The sequence below is a fragment of the Eschscholzia californica genome, unplaced genomic scaffold (assembly GCF_041429995.1).
Source record: "Eschscholzia californica isolate CP2 unplaced genomic scaffold, dmEscCali1.0.p SCAF_5, whole genome shotgun sequence".
NCBI classification, from domain to species: Eukaryota; Viridiplantae; Streptophyta; class Magnoliopsida; order Ranunculales; family Papaveraceae; genus Eschscholzia; species Eschscholzia californica.
The window spans coordinates 36,676,713-36,693,454 of record NW_028238472.1 but is presented as its reverse complement, the minus strand read 5'-3'; the positions used below and the strand labels follow the sequence as shown (position 1 = coordinate 36,693,454).

The following is a 16,742-nucleotide window of genomic DNA, read 5'->3' as shown; positions in this document are numbered from 1 at the left end:
ATCCTATTAAGATCACAGGTTTCTATGGTTCTCCGTATAACAAGAAGAAGATTCATCCTTGGAAGACTCTTAGTCAAATTAATCAGGATAAAGATACCCCTTGGATTATGATAGGTGATCTTAACTGTATTCTAGACCCCACTGAGAAATTAGGTGGCACCCAAGGATCCAATTCTACTAATACTAGAATTAATGAGATTATTAGTGATCTTGGGCTTACGGATGTGGGCTTCCAAGGCAACCCTTATACTTGGAGTAATAAGCAATATGGAGAGCATCTAATTCAAGAAAGATTAGATCGAGCCCTAGCCAATCTTACTTGGCTCCAGCAATTCAAATACCAGGGAGTCATCCACATTGAAGCGGTTGGGTCTGACCACATGCCGATCCTGTTAGCTGATATAGATGGTAATCACAGCAAACCCAAGCCTTTCAAATTCATTAGGACTTGGATGACACACCCTGAATGTTTCGATTTTATAGCAGATAACTGGAAACACATTAAGAATAATCAAATTACAGAGAATATACAGTGTAATTTAAAGAAGCTCAGCAACAAACTCACGATTTGGAATAAAAAGGTCTACGGCAATATAGATAATAAGATCAACCATATCATTAAACAGCTGCAAAACATAAATTCCAAAGAGGATAATAACAAGCTCAATTTAGAGTTAGATGAGCTTTATCAGCATCAAGAGAGTATTTGGAAAGAAAAATCTAGAAATAACTTCATTACTTTAGGAGACAAGAATACCAAATATTTTCACTCCCAGGCCATTCAACGCAGCAGAACAAATTCTATTAGAGCAATTAAAGACAAGAATGGAGACTGGAAAGAAGAGATTAAGGATATTCAAGATACGTTCACGTCGCATCTCCTTGACATTAATACTACGATCTATCCTAGAGAAGATGAGGATACCCTTAACTTATTCTACCCCACTATCACTCAGATCCAAAATAGAGATCTTACCGAGATTCCTAACAAAGAAGAGATAAACTGGGCTATGCAGAGTCTGAAGAAAGAAGTTGCGCCTGGACCAGACGGTTACCCTCCTTACTTCTTTCAATCTAATTGGGAGACTATTAACGAGGACATTTATGATTTAGTTCACCACTTCTTTAAAACTACCTATTTGCCCCCAGGTATCAATCATACTCATATTTGCTTAATCCCCAAAACCCATACTCCCCAAACCCCTGCTGATTTTCGGCCCATTAGTCTGTTGAACACTACTTATAAAGTTATCACCAAAATCCTTGCTGAAAGATTTAAGCATACTTTAACTGATATTATTTCTCCATTTCAAGCAGCATATGTTCCTGGTAGACAGATTACAGATAACATTATTATGGGTCAAGAAATTATCCATTCCTTCAAGAAGATGAAAGGTCCTACAGGCTATTTTGGGCTTAAATTGGACATGTCCAAAGCTTTCGACAGAATAGAATGGAAATTCCTAATGGACATTATGCGGAATCTTGGATAAGATGATTATTGGATCCAGATGATTAGGGCCTGTATTACTAATTCATCGATGTCAGTCCTTATTAATGGTCGTCCAGGACCGGTCTTTTACCCCTCCAGAGGTATCAGACAAGGAGATCCGTTATCCCCGTTTCTTTTCACTCTTGCCATGGAGGGTCTTAGTCGTAAGCTTATGAGGAATAGTAGTCTGGAAAGATTTGAAGGTTTCAAGGCCACTCATAATAACTTTGAGATTTCCCATCTTCTTTTTGCAGATGACTGTATCATTTTTGGGAAAAACAACATTGATAATATCCACATCCTCAAAAAGATCCTCCAAGATTTCAGTGATACCTCGGGTCAGATGATCAACTATGCTAAATCCAATATCTTCTACTCTAAGAATTCACATCCTAAGTTCAAAAGGCTAATTATGCGGACTCTTAAAGTGAAATATGCCTTTACTTCAGAGAAATATCTAGGAGCCCAATTATTCATTGGGGCACATAAAACTAAAGTGTTCAAAGAGTTACTCGATCAGATTCAGAAGAAGCTTAATAAATGGAATCACTCGTTTCTTTCGCAAGCAGGTCGTACTGTGGTAATTTCAGCCATAGCCGCGGCCGTACCCCGATATCAGATGCAGTGCTTTGCAATACCTAAAGGTATTTGCAAAAGCATCAAGGTCGTTCAACGGAAATTCTGGTGGGGTAAGTCTAATGGTATATGCACTAAAGCCTGGGATACTATTTGTACCCCTAGGAAATTTGGAGGACTAGGTCTCCACTTGCCGGATTTAGATAACACTGCTCTCCTTTCTAAGATGGCTTGGCGGCTCAAATCAAATCCAGAAGCTATTTGGGTAAAAATGCTGAAATCCAAGTACTACCCGCACTCCAACATCCCTGGTCCAGCTAAGGCTCATCACTCTTGGATATGGAAAACTATCCGTAAACATCTAGAGATGATTGAAGATCTTACCACGTGGGAAGTGCAGTCGGGGACAGATATTAATATATGGACTGACAACTGGATTCCAGAAATCAACGGTACCATTCAGAACAACAATCAGTCCAATCTTATTAAAGTAGCTCAACTGATCACCAATAATAGTTGGAATAATGATATGCTGAGGGACAACTTTGACGATAATACTCAGAATCTTATTTGAACTATACCGATTAATAGTGGAGGCAGAGACCGTCCCAAATGGAAACTTACCAAATCGGGTAAATTTACGGTAGCCTCCATGTATCAATGCCTTAGTGTCAATAATAGCAATCATAATACTAGCAACCTTAACTGGAATTTTATCTGGTCTATTTCGGCTATTCCACGTATCAAGTTATTTATCTGGAAAATTTACTCCAAAGCCCTTCCAGTTAGAGAAAGGATAGGAAAATATATTAATAATATCACCACTTGCCCGAATTGCAATCTCTCAGAATCTATTGAACATGCACTGCTTCATTGTACGTTAGCGAAAAATATTTGGTTCTATTACAATATCATCACTGAAAACATCACTTCTATTTCAGACTGGATCTTCTCGTGGGAAGATAATGTTAATCTTAGTTACACTAATAATAACATTCACTTTTCTACCATTTTATGGATTATTTGGAAAGTGAGGTGTGACCACTGCTTCCAACTTGAGATTACAGATCTCAATTATATTATTAGAATGATCGAAAACTTCCCCAAAAGCAAAACTAATCAAAGAAGTAGCAAACAAAAATTAGTTGTTAATTGGCAACCGCCTCCACAAAATTTTATCAAGGTGAACGTTGATGCATCCTATACAAATCTTACTTCTAATGTGGGTGTTAGCTTTATTGTTCACAATGCAGATTCCAAATTCATCGAAGCACAGGCTAAAACAACGAGGGCGAGGAACAGTGAAGAGGGAGAAGCCCTAGCTATTTTATTTGGACTCGAATGGGCCATAGAGAAAAATCATAAAAATATAATAGTGGAAAATGATAATGTCAATCTCATAAAACATCTTCATAACATAAAACACTCTATACATTGGCAATCTCTTATTCATGTGCAGAAAATCCAAGAAAAAATAAAAGAATTTGAAGAGGTGAAATTCAACTACATCCAGAGATCGGGAAACTCAAGTGCAGATAAACTGGCAAAATGGTCGAGAAAGAAGAATGCAAATAGAATATGGAAAAATGTACCTTATATGTTAGTTTCAAAATACTGTAATAACTTTTTAGTTTAATATATGAGAATATTTCAACAAAAAAAAAAAAAGAGTATCACTATTCAGTCATAAGACAATTCTGGATTCAGGTGATTGTTAAGAATATGCGGAAATAACCGAATCAAGCTTACGGGTTTACCTAGGTCTTTATGGCCCCACAGAAAGCGCATAACAGTCAATTTCAAAGAAAATTGTATTGAGTCGCAATTTGTATAACAATCACTTCTACCAAAAAAAAGAAATTTGCAAAAATTGATGTAGGTTTGCGAAAGAATTGCAACATAACTGCATTAAGTTGAATTGCGTTAGAGCGTTACCTAGGGTGAGAGATAGAGTTTGCATCAGACAAGCCACCATGGTTTGATTATAATTTTTTATCTAAAACCAGAGACAGAGAGGCATAAGAATCTCTCATTTTAGATACATTGCCTCTCATAGTCAATGCAACCTAAATTAGAGCAAAAATTAAATGTTTCCTGGAATTTCAATTGCCCGAAGAGATCTCAAATGATGGAAGTTGTGATACAGAGTGTGCACCTACCGTGAAGGATCTTCTCGTTCCGACCCTTCTCTTTTTTTTTCTTCACAATTTTACATCTTAGTAACCATAACCTGATAATCAAAAAAGTAATTCTGAGTTAACCGTAATCTTGTAAAATCCAAGAAATTATGTTCTGTGTACTAATACAAGCAGCGAAGAGTACCTGAGTTGTCCATGGGGTTTCCGGCAACTGCTGGCTCAGGCTCCTTAATGTCAACAACCACAACATCTGAAGTAAGGAAGGTTCTTGCCACAGAGGCTGCATGCTCCAAACAACATCTCACCACCTAATTACCCAAAACAGACACTAATTACATAAATTTAACAAAAAATGGAGGTCTATATTGCAGCATTTACTAGCGATGGGCCCAATAAACCGGCCATTAATGCACGAACTCTATGTTCATTTCGGATCCACAAACCATCGTCTTACCTTTTTTACTGTATGTTACAAGGATTATAGGTAGTTGGGCTACCCAACTACCTCATGTACGATCCAATGTTATTCGGAACTATTTGAAATATAAATGACACAGTATAAGTATCATTTTCTAATACTTGATTTTAATGATTTTTGTTGTTACTGAGGTTTCCTACAATTTTTGGTTGCTCGTTTTTAAGGCATTCAAATCCTTAGAAGGGTCAAACTAGTATATAAAACCAGCAAGAGTGAATCTCAACTCAAAATCGAGCAAACATAACCGGTACATGGAAGGAGGCTTTGATTCACCAAATAGAAATTTTGTACCCAACTACCAGTATGGATAATAATTTAAGCTATGTGACCATAAAATCCTGAAAATATGTTCGAACCTTGGTAGGGTCGATTATTCCTGCAGCCATCAAATCCTCATATTTACCAGTTGCTGCATTATAACCATACTTGGTGTCTTCGCTGGAAAGCACCTTAAAAAAAAGAATAGTGAAGCACTCGTCAGATATCCTTTCCTATTAAAAATGAAAACGATATGTTTAAGCAAATAGCTACCTTCTCCATGACTACGCTCCCATTGTCACCAGCATTTTTTGCGATTAACTTCAATGGATAGCTTAAGGCTCTTTTAACAATATCTGCTCCAACCTGCCGAAAAAAGTGTCGCTATCTCAATGAGTAACCCTATAGAAACAGAAACTTCATCTTTACTTGGTTAGAGAGAAGCGAGACAATAAGGAAATCGAGTGATAATCATATTCTCATTCACATCTTACAACCTTTTGTTCATCATTGTCCAAAGTTTCCTTTATCGCATCAACCTTCGCTGCTAATCTCAACAGGGTGCAACCACCACCAACCACAATACCTTCCTCAACTGCAGCCTGAAGAGCATTGAAATTCGATTATGTCGTTAAGTTTTTAAAGTCAGAACAAACTTGTTAATAATCCACAGAATTTTCGGTGAAGCCTTAAATATCAGTCTGAATCTCTTGTACCTTTGTTGCATTAAGGGCATCCTCTACTCTTAGTTTCTTTTCTTTCAACTCCGTCTCAGTTTGTGCTCCAACCTATCATCATGATGAAGATTAGGTGACAGAAATACATATCTGTAAATCTAATTCAACAGAAGAAACGCATACCTGAATGACAGCAACACCTCCAGAGAGTTTTGCGATTCTCTCATTAAGCTTTTCTTTTTCGTAATCTTGTTCTGCAACCTACATTGCGAAAATCATAAACAATTTTGACATTCAAGGTTCAACAAACAATGCCAATTTGCATTTGAGAGAAATTATTGGACGTCAAAATTGACCTCAATGAGATTCCGAATCTGGGCGACTCGTTTGTTTACTGCTTCCTGTGTACTTCCATCACCAACAATAGTAGTCGTCTCCTTGGTAAGAACCACCTTTGCAGCATGGCCTAATACCTCTTTTTCGGCTCTGTCTAAGGATAGTCCAACTTCTTCTCTTATTACAGTTGCTGAAATCAATTAGTATAATTTCTTAGAAACTCGTTACGAAATGATAAAAGAGCCGAAAAACCAAAGTTATCTCGAAAAGGAGGAAAAAATTCATATCAAAGAAGCAACCTCCAGTCAGAATAGCAATATCATCAAGGTATTGACTCTTCCTATCGCCAAACCCAGGAGCTTTAAGTGCAGCTATTTTTAATGCCCCTCTTAGTTTATTGACAACAAGAGTTGCGAGGGCTTCCTGTTCAATGTCTTCGGCTACAATAATAATTGGGTAAGCCCCTTTTATAGCTTCTTCCAAGACATTGATGAGATCCCTTGCGTTTGTGATTTTCTTGTCAACAAGAAGTAACTGCATAGGCAAGGCAAATCCATCAACTAAAGCATATGACAGATAGAATAGAATAACATACTTGTAGATAAAGTAGATATTTAAGCTACTGAAAAGGGGATATCGAACTTACCTTGCAGTTTTCATACTCAACTGTCATTTTTTCACTGTCTGTTACAAAGTAAGGGGAGATATAACCACGATCAAATTGCATTCCTTCAACGACATAGAGACTGTTTTCGGAACTTCTGCCTTCTTCAAGTGTCACAACACCCTTCCTACCTACTTTACTCATGGCTTCAGCTATCATATTTCCTACTTCATAATTATTGCCTGCACTAACAGCAGCCACATCTGCTAGTTCACTGTCCTCGACCTGCAAAGTCAGTATGTTTATTTTATCATATCAGAATCGATCTTTACATATCGAAGGACTTAATTTTGTCCAATGAGCTGAAATAACATTCTACAGTTTGGGTAAGATAGGAATTGATGAATCATTTCCTTTACCTCCTTTGACATCAGTTTGAGCTCCTTAACTAGCGCTTTAGCGGTCTTCTCAATTCCCCGTGTAATTTGAACAGGGTTCGCACCAGCTGCCACCACCTGAATGCATCAAATCTTGTTTAGTGACTTAGAATTTACAGAAACATGTCATAACTGACAATCAAAAGAAAAACTTGATTTTGTACCTTAACACCCTCAGCAATTAAGCCTTGTGCGAGAACTACAGATGTTGTCGTCCCATCTCCAGCCAAGTCATTGGTCTTCGAAGCAGCTTGTCTTACCAACTTAGCACCGATGTTTTCCACTGGATCCTCCAACTCTACCTTACAACCCACAATTTATAAAAAAATTTCAGCTTATCAGCTACGATTTTAAAAACATCATTTGCTCCAATATTCAGCACAACTATTTAAGAATTCCAATTTCTGTTCAGCTTATCAGCTACAAGTTTCCTACTCTCTTTGCACTTGCTACTAATCAAGATGCCAAAGTCATAGAGCACTAGATAGAGTGGGGATCAATTTACATGGATTATCATCTACAAAATCAATTTCAATGATTGAGAGATAGAAACCTCAGCCTCATTTTTGTACATTTTGGAGCGCTCTCTGATAGGCCAAGGGGCAGATAAAATGGTTTGGATTCCTACTGATGATGTATTCGCGGTCAAATCTTGCTATGTTGCTATTACTGATCGGGGGAGGCACCGAGTAAAATGTTCAAGATTATTTGGAGCAATGCGACCAAGAACCAACTTTCTGATGTGGCTGCCTCCCTGTTAAAGACCCCGACTATGGACAACTTGACTCGACGAGGAGTAATTTGGGTTAACCGGTGCCTTATGTGCAAGAACAACATAGAGAGCATTCTGCATCTTTTTCTTTTTTGTCCCATGGCTATTGGAGTTTGGGCCTTCTTTTCCAAATCATTTGAAGTTACTTGGGTTTTGCCAGGGTCGATTATCAGTTTGCTAATGCAGTGGGGAAATTTCAACTTTCCAAGTGTGGGCTGAGCCACTCGGAAAGTTCTTCCTCACGTCATTATCTGGAGTATTTGAAAGAATAAAGCAATTTCTACAGGAAGATTGGCTTCAACAAACTGGATTATATACTTGACGGAAATGACCTTGTTTCTTTGGTCAAGGGGGAAAGAATGGGCAAAATTCTGAACTCTTATCGAATTCACGGTGTCTTGGGAGGGTTTGATAGCAACATTGTAAATTTTGTGCTCCTGCACCAGCGTGCTATTTTAGGAGGATTGTCTGACCTCGTACAAGCTTCTTTTAAGGCTTGTTACTCTAGGAGGATTGCCTGACCTCCTAGAGGCTTATCTTTAGGGCTTGTATAGTTTCTTTTTAAATATTCATTCGAAGTTCAAAAAATATACAAGAAAAGGAATAACAACGATATCGTAAGAAAAAGAGACGAGCTAAAAATAGTATACCTCTTTGGCCACTGTAACACCATCATTAACGATCTTTGGAGAACCATACTTGCTCTCTAAAACAACGTTTCTTCCTTTTGGACCAAGAGTTACCCCAACTAGATCCGCGAGCTTGTTAACACCAGTCTGTGAAAGCATAAAATGAGTACGCTTCTATAAAACACAACACAAGTCACAAATACATGTTTCACAAACAAACCTGCAGTTTCTTAATAGCTGACCCATCCTTGTTAAAATACAATTCCTTAGCCGCTCTAATCTTTCGTGAATATCTTCTTGGAACGACTCTTTGTGTCCTACCACCAAGGGAACTCGAAGATAGTGAAGCGAGAGAAGATAAGCCAGCAGAACAAGATACCTTCTTTTCCATCAAGTTGCTGTTGGAGCCGGCCACTGAACCCAAGGTAGACATATTGATGAAAGTCGACGCCATTTACTTTAGGGTAGCTGAAATGTTTTCAATTTCGTGTCATTACAAAAATCCCACCAAGAATAGAACAAAAATAATGAACACAAATGCATCCATATTCCATTATCAATAACTAAACAAGATGAACATCAAGAAGCTTAAAAGATAAAGTGGATAAAATCACAATGTCAAATAAATGGTAGAAATAACCATAAAAACTGAACTCAAAATGAATTACTAGTAAAATCCTGTAATTTCAAATTCTCAATTGAGAATTCTTCTTAACTTCTATATCTAGTAATTCTTCTCATAAAAATAAGCCAAACACAACACAATAACATATAAGTAGCTAAAAGAGAACAAAGGGTAGGAGAAAACCTAAAACTTGTACCTCTCTAATATGGAGAAAGAAAACCCTGGTCACCAAAATTAACTGACAGAGAGGGCGTTAAAATGGTGAAGGAAGAAGGTATTGCCTGAAAACGATGAAGATATGAGTTTGAGTGAGAGAGAGAAACACCAGCTGGCAGCAGTTGAGTGAGGATTTGCTGGGGATTAGGTTTGGCCGTTGGTATTGGTAGGTGTGAGTTTCCTTTTATAGGAAAAACATTTTGTAGAAGGGAATTTAATCATACCCCCTCACCACTATGTCCAATGAGCGATACCCTTTTATTTAATTTGATATCAGTGAAACTCCAATTTTTTGTACTTAAAAGTACGAAAAAAATGACTTTGTTCTTCTCATGAATATTTTTATCTAATTTGTAAGTTCCCGTCTGACCTAACATTCTAACTTCACTATTTTCATGAATTTTTCTATCTAATTTCAAGTTCAATTAATATTTCTGACTTTTTAATTTTCTGTTCAATTCATAATGTTTTGTTTAATTCATAATTTTTCTATCTAATTTGTATGTTCACAGCTGACTTTTTAATTTTAAGTATCTCGTTTAGGTGTTCATTGTCAGCCATGTTTGGCGTGGGAATGGAATGAAATATTGCCTTTTCCAAAAAGAATATCACTCGTATAAGTATCATCAAATTCGTTATCGAATTTAGTAAAACATATGAACTTACTCTCCATTTCTCTAATCGTTTTACTGATAACATTAGGTATGTGTTCACAAGTATATATACAAATTATTTCTACTCTCTGCCTTCTCATTCAATTTAAAAATATAACCTCAAACTCACCTATATATTCCATTTCCGAATTTATGAAGCATTTAAGACATGAATACAGAAGAACTTTAGAACGCATTAGAGAAACCTCTATCATTCCATTTCTTGTAACATCAAAAGTCAGAAAGAGATCTGCCACTTGAGCGTCGAAGTGCCTTTGCAGGTATCCCCGTCTCCTCACTGGAGTATAGGAGGGACAATAACTTTGGAGGCCAATCAAACTTCCTTTGCCTCCTTTATAGAATGTGATAAATCGTCGATATAGAACGACTGTGCCTATTTTCTAACCTCTAACCCAACTGCAACCTGGTTCCTTCTCAACACCCATCTCTTTCATCAAATCCCTAATTCTTGTTACCTCACCCCACAACTGATTCGATGCATATATATTAGATAATGTAACGTATGTCGAGGACTCATGAGGCTCCATCCTTAGGCATTTCTCAGCAGCTCGGATACAAACTTCCTCATTCTTATGAACTCCACAAGCAGCAAGAAGGGATCTCCAGAGACCAGGTTCCGACACAAATGGAGAACTAAGGAGAAAAGCTTCTGCCTCGTCAAGATAACCCGCACGTCCAAGAAGATCAACCATACATGTGCAGTGCTCTATTGAGGGCGGAATTCCGTGATAAAATACCATTGAGTTGTAAATATTCTTGCCTTCTTCGACCAAGCCGGCATGACTACAAGCAAATAGGACTCCGGTGAAGGTAATGCCTGTTGGTTTCACACCGTACTCCAACATTTCTTTAAAAAGATTCAATGATTTATCAGTAAGTCCATTTTGAGCCCAACCCATTATCATGGAGTTCCAAGATATCACATTCTTCTCGGGCATCTCGAGGAACACTTTAAATGAATCTTCTACTATGCCACATTTTGAGTATACATCAATCAGTGCAGTTCCAACAACAAGAGTGAGTTCGAGCCCCATCTTTACCGCATAGGAGTGAATTTGTCGCCCATGCTCGACAGAAGCCCAGCTCGCTACTGCTTTGAGTGCACTCGTAAAGGAAAACTCGTCTGCTTTCTCAGATAACTTGTGCATTTTGCAGAAGTACTCGAGCGCCTTCTCGTTATCCCCGTTCTGTGCAAAGCAAGAGATAATTCCAGCCCAAGATACAACATTTGGTCGGGCTATTAACTCGAACGACTTCAATGCACTTTCTATAAGCCCACACCTTGAATAAAAGTTAACTAAAGAGTTTCCAATAGTTACATCTGTGTCCAGTCCTAACTTGAAAGAATGGGCATGAACTTGAGCTCCTTCCGTTAAAGTTTCCGATGCCGAACAAGCAGAGAAAAGAGCAGTGAAAGTGAAGTAATCTGGTCTCAAATTCTGTAATAGTAAGTTCATATAGGTTCTTAACGCATCTTTGTATCTCGAGGTCAAACTGTAACCAGTTATGAGTGCGTTGAAGGATACTAAATTCCTCCTCTCCATCTCGTCGAAAGCTCTCTCTGCATCAACCATGTCAAAATATTTGGAGTACATATCAACAAGTGCAGTCCCGACAAAAACATCTGACAAAAAACCAGACTTGAAGGCTTTTCCATGGAAATATCTGCCCACGTCACTATCTGAAAACAAAGTTGAAGCTCTCAATACAGAAGAAAATGTTGTATCATTAGGAACAAATCCTTCAAGCTGCATCTTGCAAAATAATTGAATAGCTTCTTCTCCGAAAGAGTTTTGAGAATACCCAGTAATCATTCCATTCCATATCACAAGATCCCGTGATTCCATCCGATCAAACACAAAACGAGATGCATCTAAATCACCACATCTTGAATACATATCAACCAAGGATGCAACCACAAAAAGATCAGAATCAAATGCAAGTTTAATCACACAACTATGCACAGATTTACCAATTCTAAGACGACCCAAACCAGCACATACTTTCAAAATACTAGCAAAAGTAAAACTAGTTAGTAACAATTTCCGGTCACCACCATTCTTCAACATCAACAGGAACACATTTGTTGCTTCCTCATATAAACCTTTTTGTGAGTAAGATGCAATCATAGAATTCCAAGAAACGTCATCTTTAAGAACCATTTCATCAAACACCCGACGAGCCTCCTCAATATAACCACATCTAGAATACATTGTGATCAACCCACTTGAAACAAATAATTGTGTTAGTAGTCCTTTCTTCAAAATCAAACTGTGCAAACTCATCCCAATGTCAGTCCTATTCAGTTTACAACAAATCCCTATAGTAATCGAAATTGTCATCTCGTTAGGCTCAACCCCAGCTCTCCTCATCTGGGAGAAGTAACCCAAAGCTTTATTACTCATCCCAGATTTTGCTTTAGTTGATATAACTTTAGTCCATGAAACCACATCTACAGGCATCACATCAAACACCTTATGGGTTTCAAAAATGGGCTTTACTTTGTCATCTTTTTTACTCCGGCTGTTTGCTTCATGATCACAATAACTCAATTTTGTCATTATTGGATGACAAAGGATTCGATTCGCATCATATATAAAAGTGGGTACTTTCCTGTGAAGCATACGGTGAGATCCACAGTGAAAATTTGATGCTTGATTTCTGAAATGGTGTAAGATTTCCATTTCTTGGATATCTTTCCACCAAAAGTTGAGGAAAGAACGGTTTCCGGGTGATAACGATCTTAATTTCGTTTTCACGGACCCTCAGCATTTGAGGTGCTTGTGCATCCAAAGTTGTTTCTATCAACCAATCTGTACCTAGTAAATTTAACAAAACTGTCAAATGTGACGTGAAGCAGAAATTCTAAATCGTCAATAAAGTTTACACTTACAACTAGTGGGTTGTGGTGAACTGGTACCGGCTCAACCAGCCAAACCTACCTCCCATGTCAGAGATCTAGTTGTCTGTACATGTATCATTGCGAGGCTCAAAAAAGTACAAAACAAAAACCAAAGTGCATAGCAACTGTATTAATAGAACTTTGTTATACTCAACATTATATACATACAAACAGATTGTAAGCCCAAACAGGACAAGCTTTAGCAAGGGGTTGCCGAGGAATTTATAGTGAGGAAGGGGGCTGGATCTGCTACGAATAAACAGATATTGAAAACTAAGCAGAAAAGTTGCCTACCAGATGAAACTGCAAAATGGTTGTTTCTCCACTTTATTCATACGACAGAAACTCCAAAGAAGTGACTTCATGGGTGTTCGACTGGAACTCCAGAGACATCGCATTTTCCTCTCGGTCTGAATCTTCTGAATTAACTCCTGAGGCTTGCATAGACTAGAGATACAAAGTCGTCCAATCCTGAAGGGAAAAAAAAAGGAATGAGTATAGGGATGTCAAGGCTAAGTTCACCAGCTGAAGATTTTATTATCCATAAGGACCCCCCAAGCCAAAGCTAAGTGTACATGCTGGGAATTTCACTAAAATAAAATATCCTCAAAATTTCCGTTGATTAAGATGAGGCTCCAAAGCACGTATTTCATACATAACCTGAACTTGATTGAACAATATTGATTAAGAACATTTTTTTATAAGTCATGAAGAATAAGTTACAAATACGGCTAATATTAGCTTCAAGTCCCTTAGCCCTTCAAGACTTTCTTTTACACATTTTACTATGGACTAGTTATACAAAACAATGAAAATATAAAAGATAGGATAAAATGAGATTTTCTATTTAACATTCGGTAGAAGTTTCTTATATAAGCTGTTAGGTAAATCTCGATCATTGGTCAGAAAACATAAATGAAATCATTATGCATTGTTATATAGAAAAGTAGACATCTACAACAACTTAAGCGGCATACGTCTACTGTAAGAATAGTCCCACACGGGAGAAGGGGTATCTAGCAACCAAGAATATAATATATAGGTCTTCTCCACTCATTTGCCAATTAGTTTTGAGTTGGATGACCACAAACTTAACATGGTATAAAAGTTAGGCTCACACGTGATAGGTTTAGAAGCCACACGTGCTCCACGTCACCCGAAAGAAAAGAAAAAAAAAAACACGTGTTAGGCTAACCACATCACACCTGAAGGGGCATGTGAGAATAGTCCCACACGGGAGAAGAGGTATCTAGCAACCAAGAATATAATATCTACGTCATCTCCACTCATTGGCAATTGGTTTTGAGTTGGATGACCACAAACTTGACATCTACATTGCGGCGTAAAAACTTTACTCATTAATGAGTGTTTTTTTTCATATTAGACATGTAAAGATAATACAACAACGCCTTCCAAGTGTTCTGCTATATCACTAGTAAGGGAACCTCCAACATATCCACCACAAGTACATTTCAATATGCCTTAACACTGGCAATAAAGAGCTGAAGACACAGACTATCTAATAGGGGACCTATAGGTTTAGGTCAATCCTGACTCCTAAGATACTAGCAAGTTTCAAACCACTCCAGAGTTTAAAAAGCACAGAATACTAGTTTAATTATAAAAACACAAGAAAAATAATAACTTAACAAGTGAAATTAGAGAAAATTAGAACAGAGAAAATTAGAGAGGGGAAGATTTGAACCTCCAGGAGTCGATGCCGGCGACTTGTTTTAGTAAGCAGTGCCCCAAAATGCAGGGGTCAGCTACCGGAACAGCACTTTTGCTTTGTTCGGAAAACATGTGTTTTCAACCAGTCGACTGCTTCTCTCCCAAAGCCCTAGGTTCACTTGAGGTTGTGTCCCCGTTTTTGGCTTGGCCCGTTAAGAGAATTACACTAACAAACAGTTATAGGCCCCATTTTTGTTAGAAGGGTCGCCCGTAAGCTCAACGACTTGTCAACACTTAGGCCTCGTTTCGTTCCGCTTAAAAAAAAGCTAAAAGCCAGCTTTTAGCATATTTTAAGCGCTTATTGAAAACTTTACGCGTTTGGTTCAAAAAAGCTGTAGCTTATTTTAAGTTAGAAAAGCCCATTTTCTCTAAAAAGCAGAAGCCACAATTTTGTGGCTTTTTTATAGTTGCTTATTAAAAGCTAGCTATGAAAATAAAATAAAATATTTTTTTTTTTGTCACCATCAATAAACATCCACCACCATCACAACCACCCCACCACCTCTACCACCACAATCACTCCACCACCTCTGACCATCACCCCACCACCTATGCCACCATTCCACCACTTTCATACCACCTCCGGCGCAACTCCATCACCACCACTTTCGCCGCAACTCCACCACCATCACAACTATTCTACAACCATCAATTTCTTTTTACAACCACTCCACCACCTTCGTCACCACTCTACCACTATCACCGAACGCTTCACCATCTCTCCCGCAACTCCACAACCTCTGACATAGCTTCACCTTCGGTGTAACTCCACCACTACCACAACCATTTCACCACCATCACCACAAATCGACCACTCCACCACCACACTATACCACCTCCACCAACCCCATTTCACTACTGTTGTTACAACTTTACCCCCCAACCACCAACACCCCCTCCATTCTACAACCACCATCACTACCATAACTCTGCCACCATTGAACACCACCATAACACGTCCACCACCATTGAGCACTATCACCAGTGCATTAGGTTCAAATTTTGATTTTTATGTGTTTATGAAAATTAAAAAAAATTCTATTATTTTATTTTAGTATTTAATGTTTATAAATTTTTTATTAATATAATGATATAAGCATATTGTTTGATAACTACAATACGTAGATTACATTTTTTTTTTTAACCAAATGTCATACCTAGCTTTTTAAGATATAAAAACACTTTTTATGTAGCGTACCAAACGACTCAGACAGATTTTTAAAAAGCGCTTTTATTTATTGGCTTATAGAAAAGCTCATAATATAAGCTATGTGTGTACCCAAATGAGGCCTTAGTTGCCCAAGTGGTTGATAGTGTTGATATAAAGTCTAAAATCCTAAAAGTCTCTTATTGATTCTTAAATGAGGCGGAATCCATAGTTTGAACTTAAATTATTAAGGATATAAATAATGTATGACCAAGCTGCCGATAGAGATAAGCAAGCACGGTTGTGTCTTACGGCGCCAGATATTTAGGGACTTCAAATAGGTCCATCAAATATCAAAAGTAGCTAATAGGCACCTTCGAACAACTTTTATCACAAACGATTGTCGAATCCATAAGATGGAGAAGGTACCCTCTAACACAAATGTCCCCTCCTGTTCTCATCGTATATTCGTATTTGGTTTGGGGAAAAAATGAATGCCGTCTTGATCGTCTTCTCTCTTAGGAGAATTTATTTGTGTATATGTATGAAAAATATGTGAAATGTTTGAAACATAACAAGGTCTCCAAATACACTTAGTCTTTGCTGCATACATTTCTAAAAATATTGTAGTATTTAAGTAATTCACATATTTGTCTCTAAGTTCGATTTTCTATGCAATAAATTTTTGAAGCCTCAAAAGAAATAATCTTTGAAGCTCGTCTTTTCCTCTCTAAACTCGTCATTAGACGAATCCAAATTGGTAATCTTTGATGGTTTTGTTTGGGGTTTTTTATCGAAATCGGTTAAGGATTCTTTAATTGGCTCAAAGAGATTGTTCCTCGATGGGTTCGGACTATTATTCAGTAAAAAAAATTTAGTGGCTTCGAACACAAAATCAGTTGAACCCTACCACTTGAATACAGCTAAAATATGTAGACTTTGATCGAATTTAGTTACAAAAATTGTCTCAAAATCCACCACTTTCAACTCTAGTGCTCTGTAATTGAAATTGGTGGACATGACCATCTTTTTGTAATCTAATTTAGGATA

General features: G+C 37.6%; 2 protein-coding genes across 4 annotated transcripts; both read right to left on the bottom strand.

The window, feature by feature from the left end:
- Window positions 1-3,865: 3,865 nt before the first annotated feature.
- LOC147538915 (ruBisCO large subunit-binding protein subunit beta, chloroplastic-like) lies at window positions 3,866-9,635 on the bottom strand. Its single transcript, XM_086644704.1, has 15 exons — window positions 9,219-9,635; window positions 8,618-8,865; window positions 8,419-8,544; window positions 7,161-7,298; window positions 6,979-7,074; window positions 6,602-6,844; window positions 6,255-6,489; window positions 5,976-6,145; window positions 5,803-5,880; window positions 5,659-5,730; window positions 5,440-5,544; window positions 5,216-5,308; window positions 5,041-5,133; window positions 4,391-4,514; window positions 3,866-4,298 (listed from the first exon to the last, which is right to left on the bottom strand). The coding sequence occupies exons 2-15, from the start codon at window positions 8,849-8,851 to the stop codon at window positions 4,285-4,287; spliced, it is 1,821 nt and encodes a 606-aa protein (XP_086500830.1). The 5' UTR covers window positions 8,852-8,865; window positions 9,219-9,635; the 3' UTR covers window positions 3,866-4,284.
- A 275-nt stretch (window positions 9,636-9,910) lies between these two features.
- LOC147538914 (pentatricopeptide repeat-containing protein At3g09040, mitochondrial-like) lies at window positions 9,911-14,783 on the bottom strand. Of its 3 annotated transcripts, none has more exons than XM_086644702.1 (3): window positions 14,520-14,783; window positions 12,806-13,285; window positions 9,911-12,731 (listed from the first exon to the last, which is right to left on the bottom strand). In XM_086644702.1, the coding sequence occupies exon 3, from the start codon at window positions 12,594-12,596 to the stop codon at window positions 10,293-10,295; it is 2,304 nt and encodes a 767-aa protein (XP_086500828.1). In that variant the 5' UTR covers window positions 12,597-12,731; window positions 12,806-13,285; window positions 14,520-14,783; the 3' UTR covers window positions 9,911-10,292. The 3 variants fall into 3 exon arrangements, with proteins under 3 accessions (XP_086500828.1, XP_086500827.1, XP_086500829.1); XM_086644701.1 differs by having other exon boundaries at window positions 13,109-13,285; XM_086644703.1 differs by having other exon boundaries at window positions 13,109-13,474; window positions 14,520-14,671.
- Between the last annotated feature and the right edge of the window lie 1,959 nt (window positions 14,784-16,742).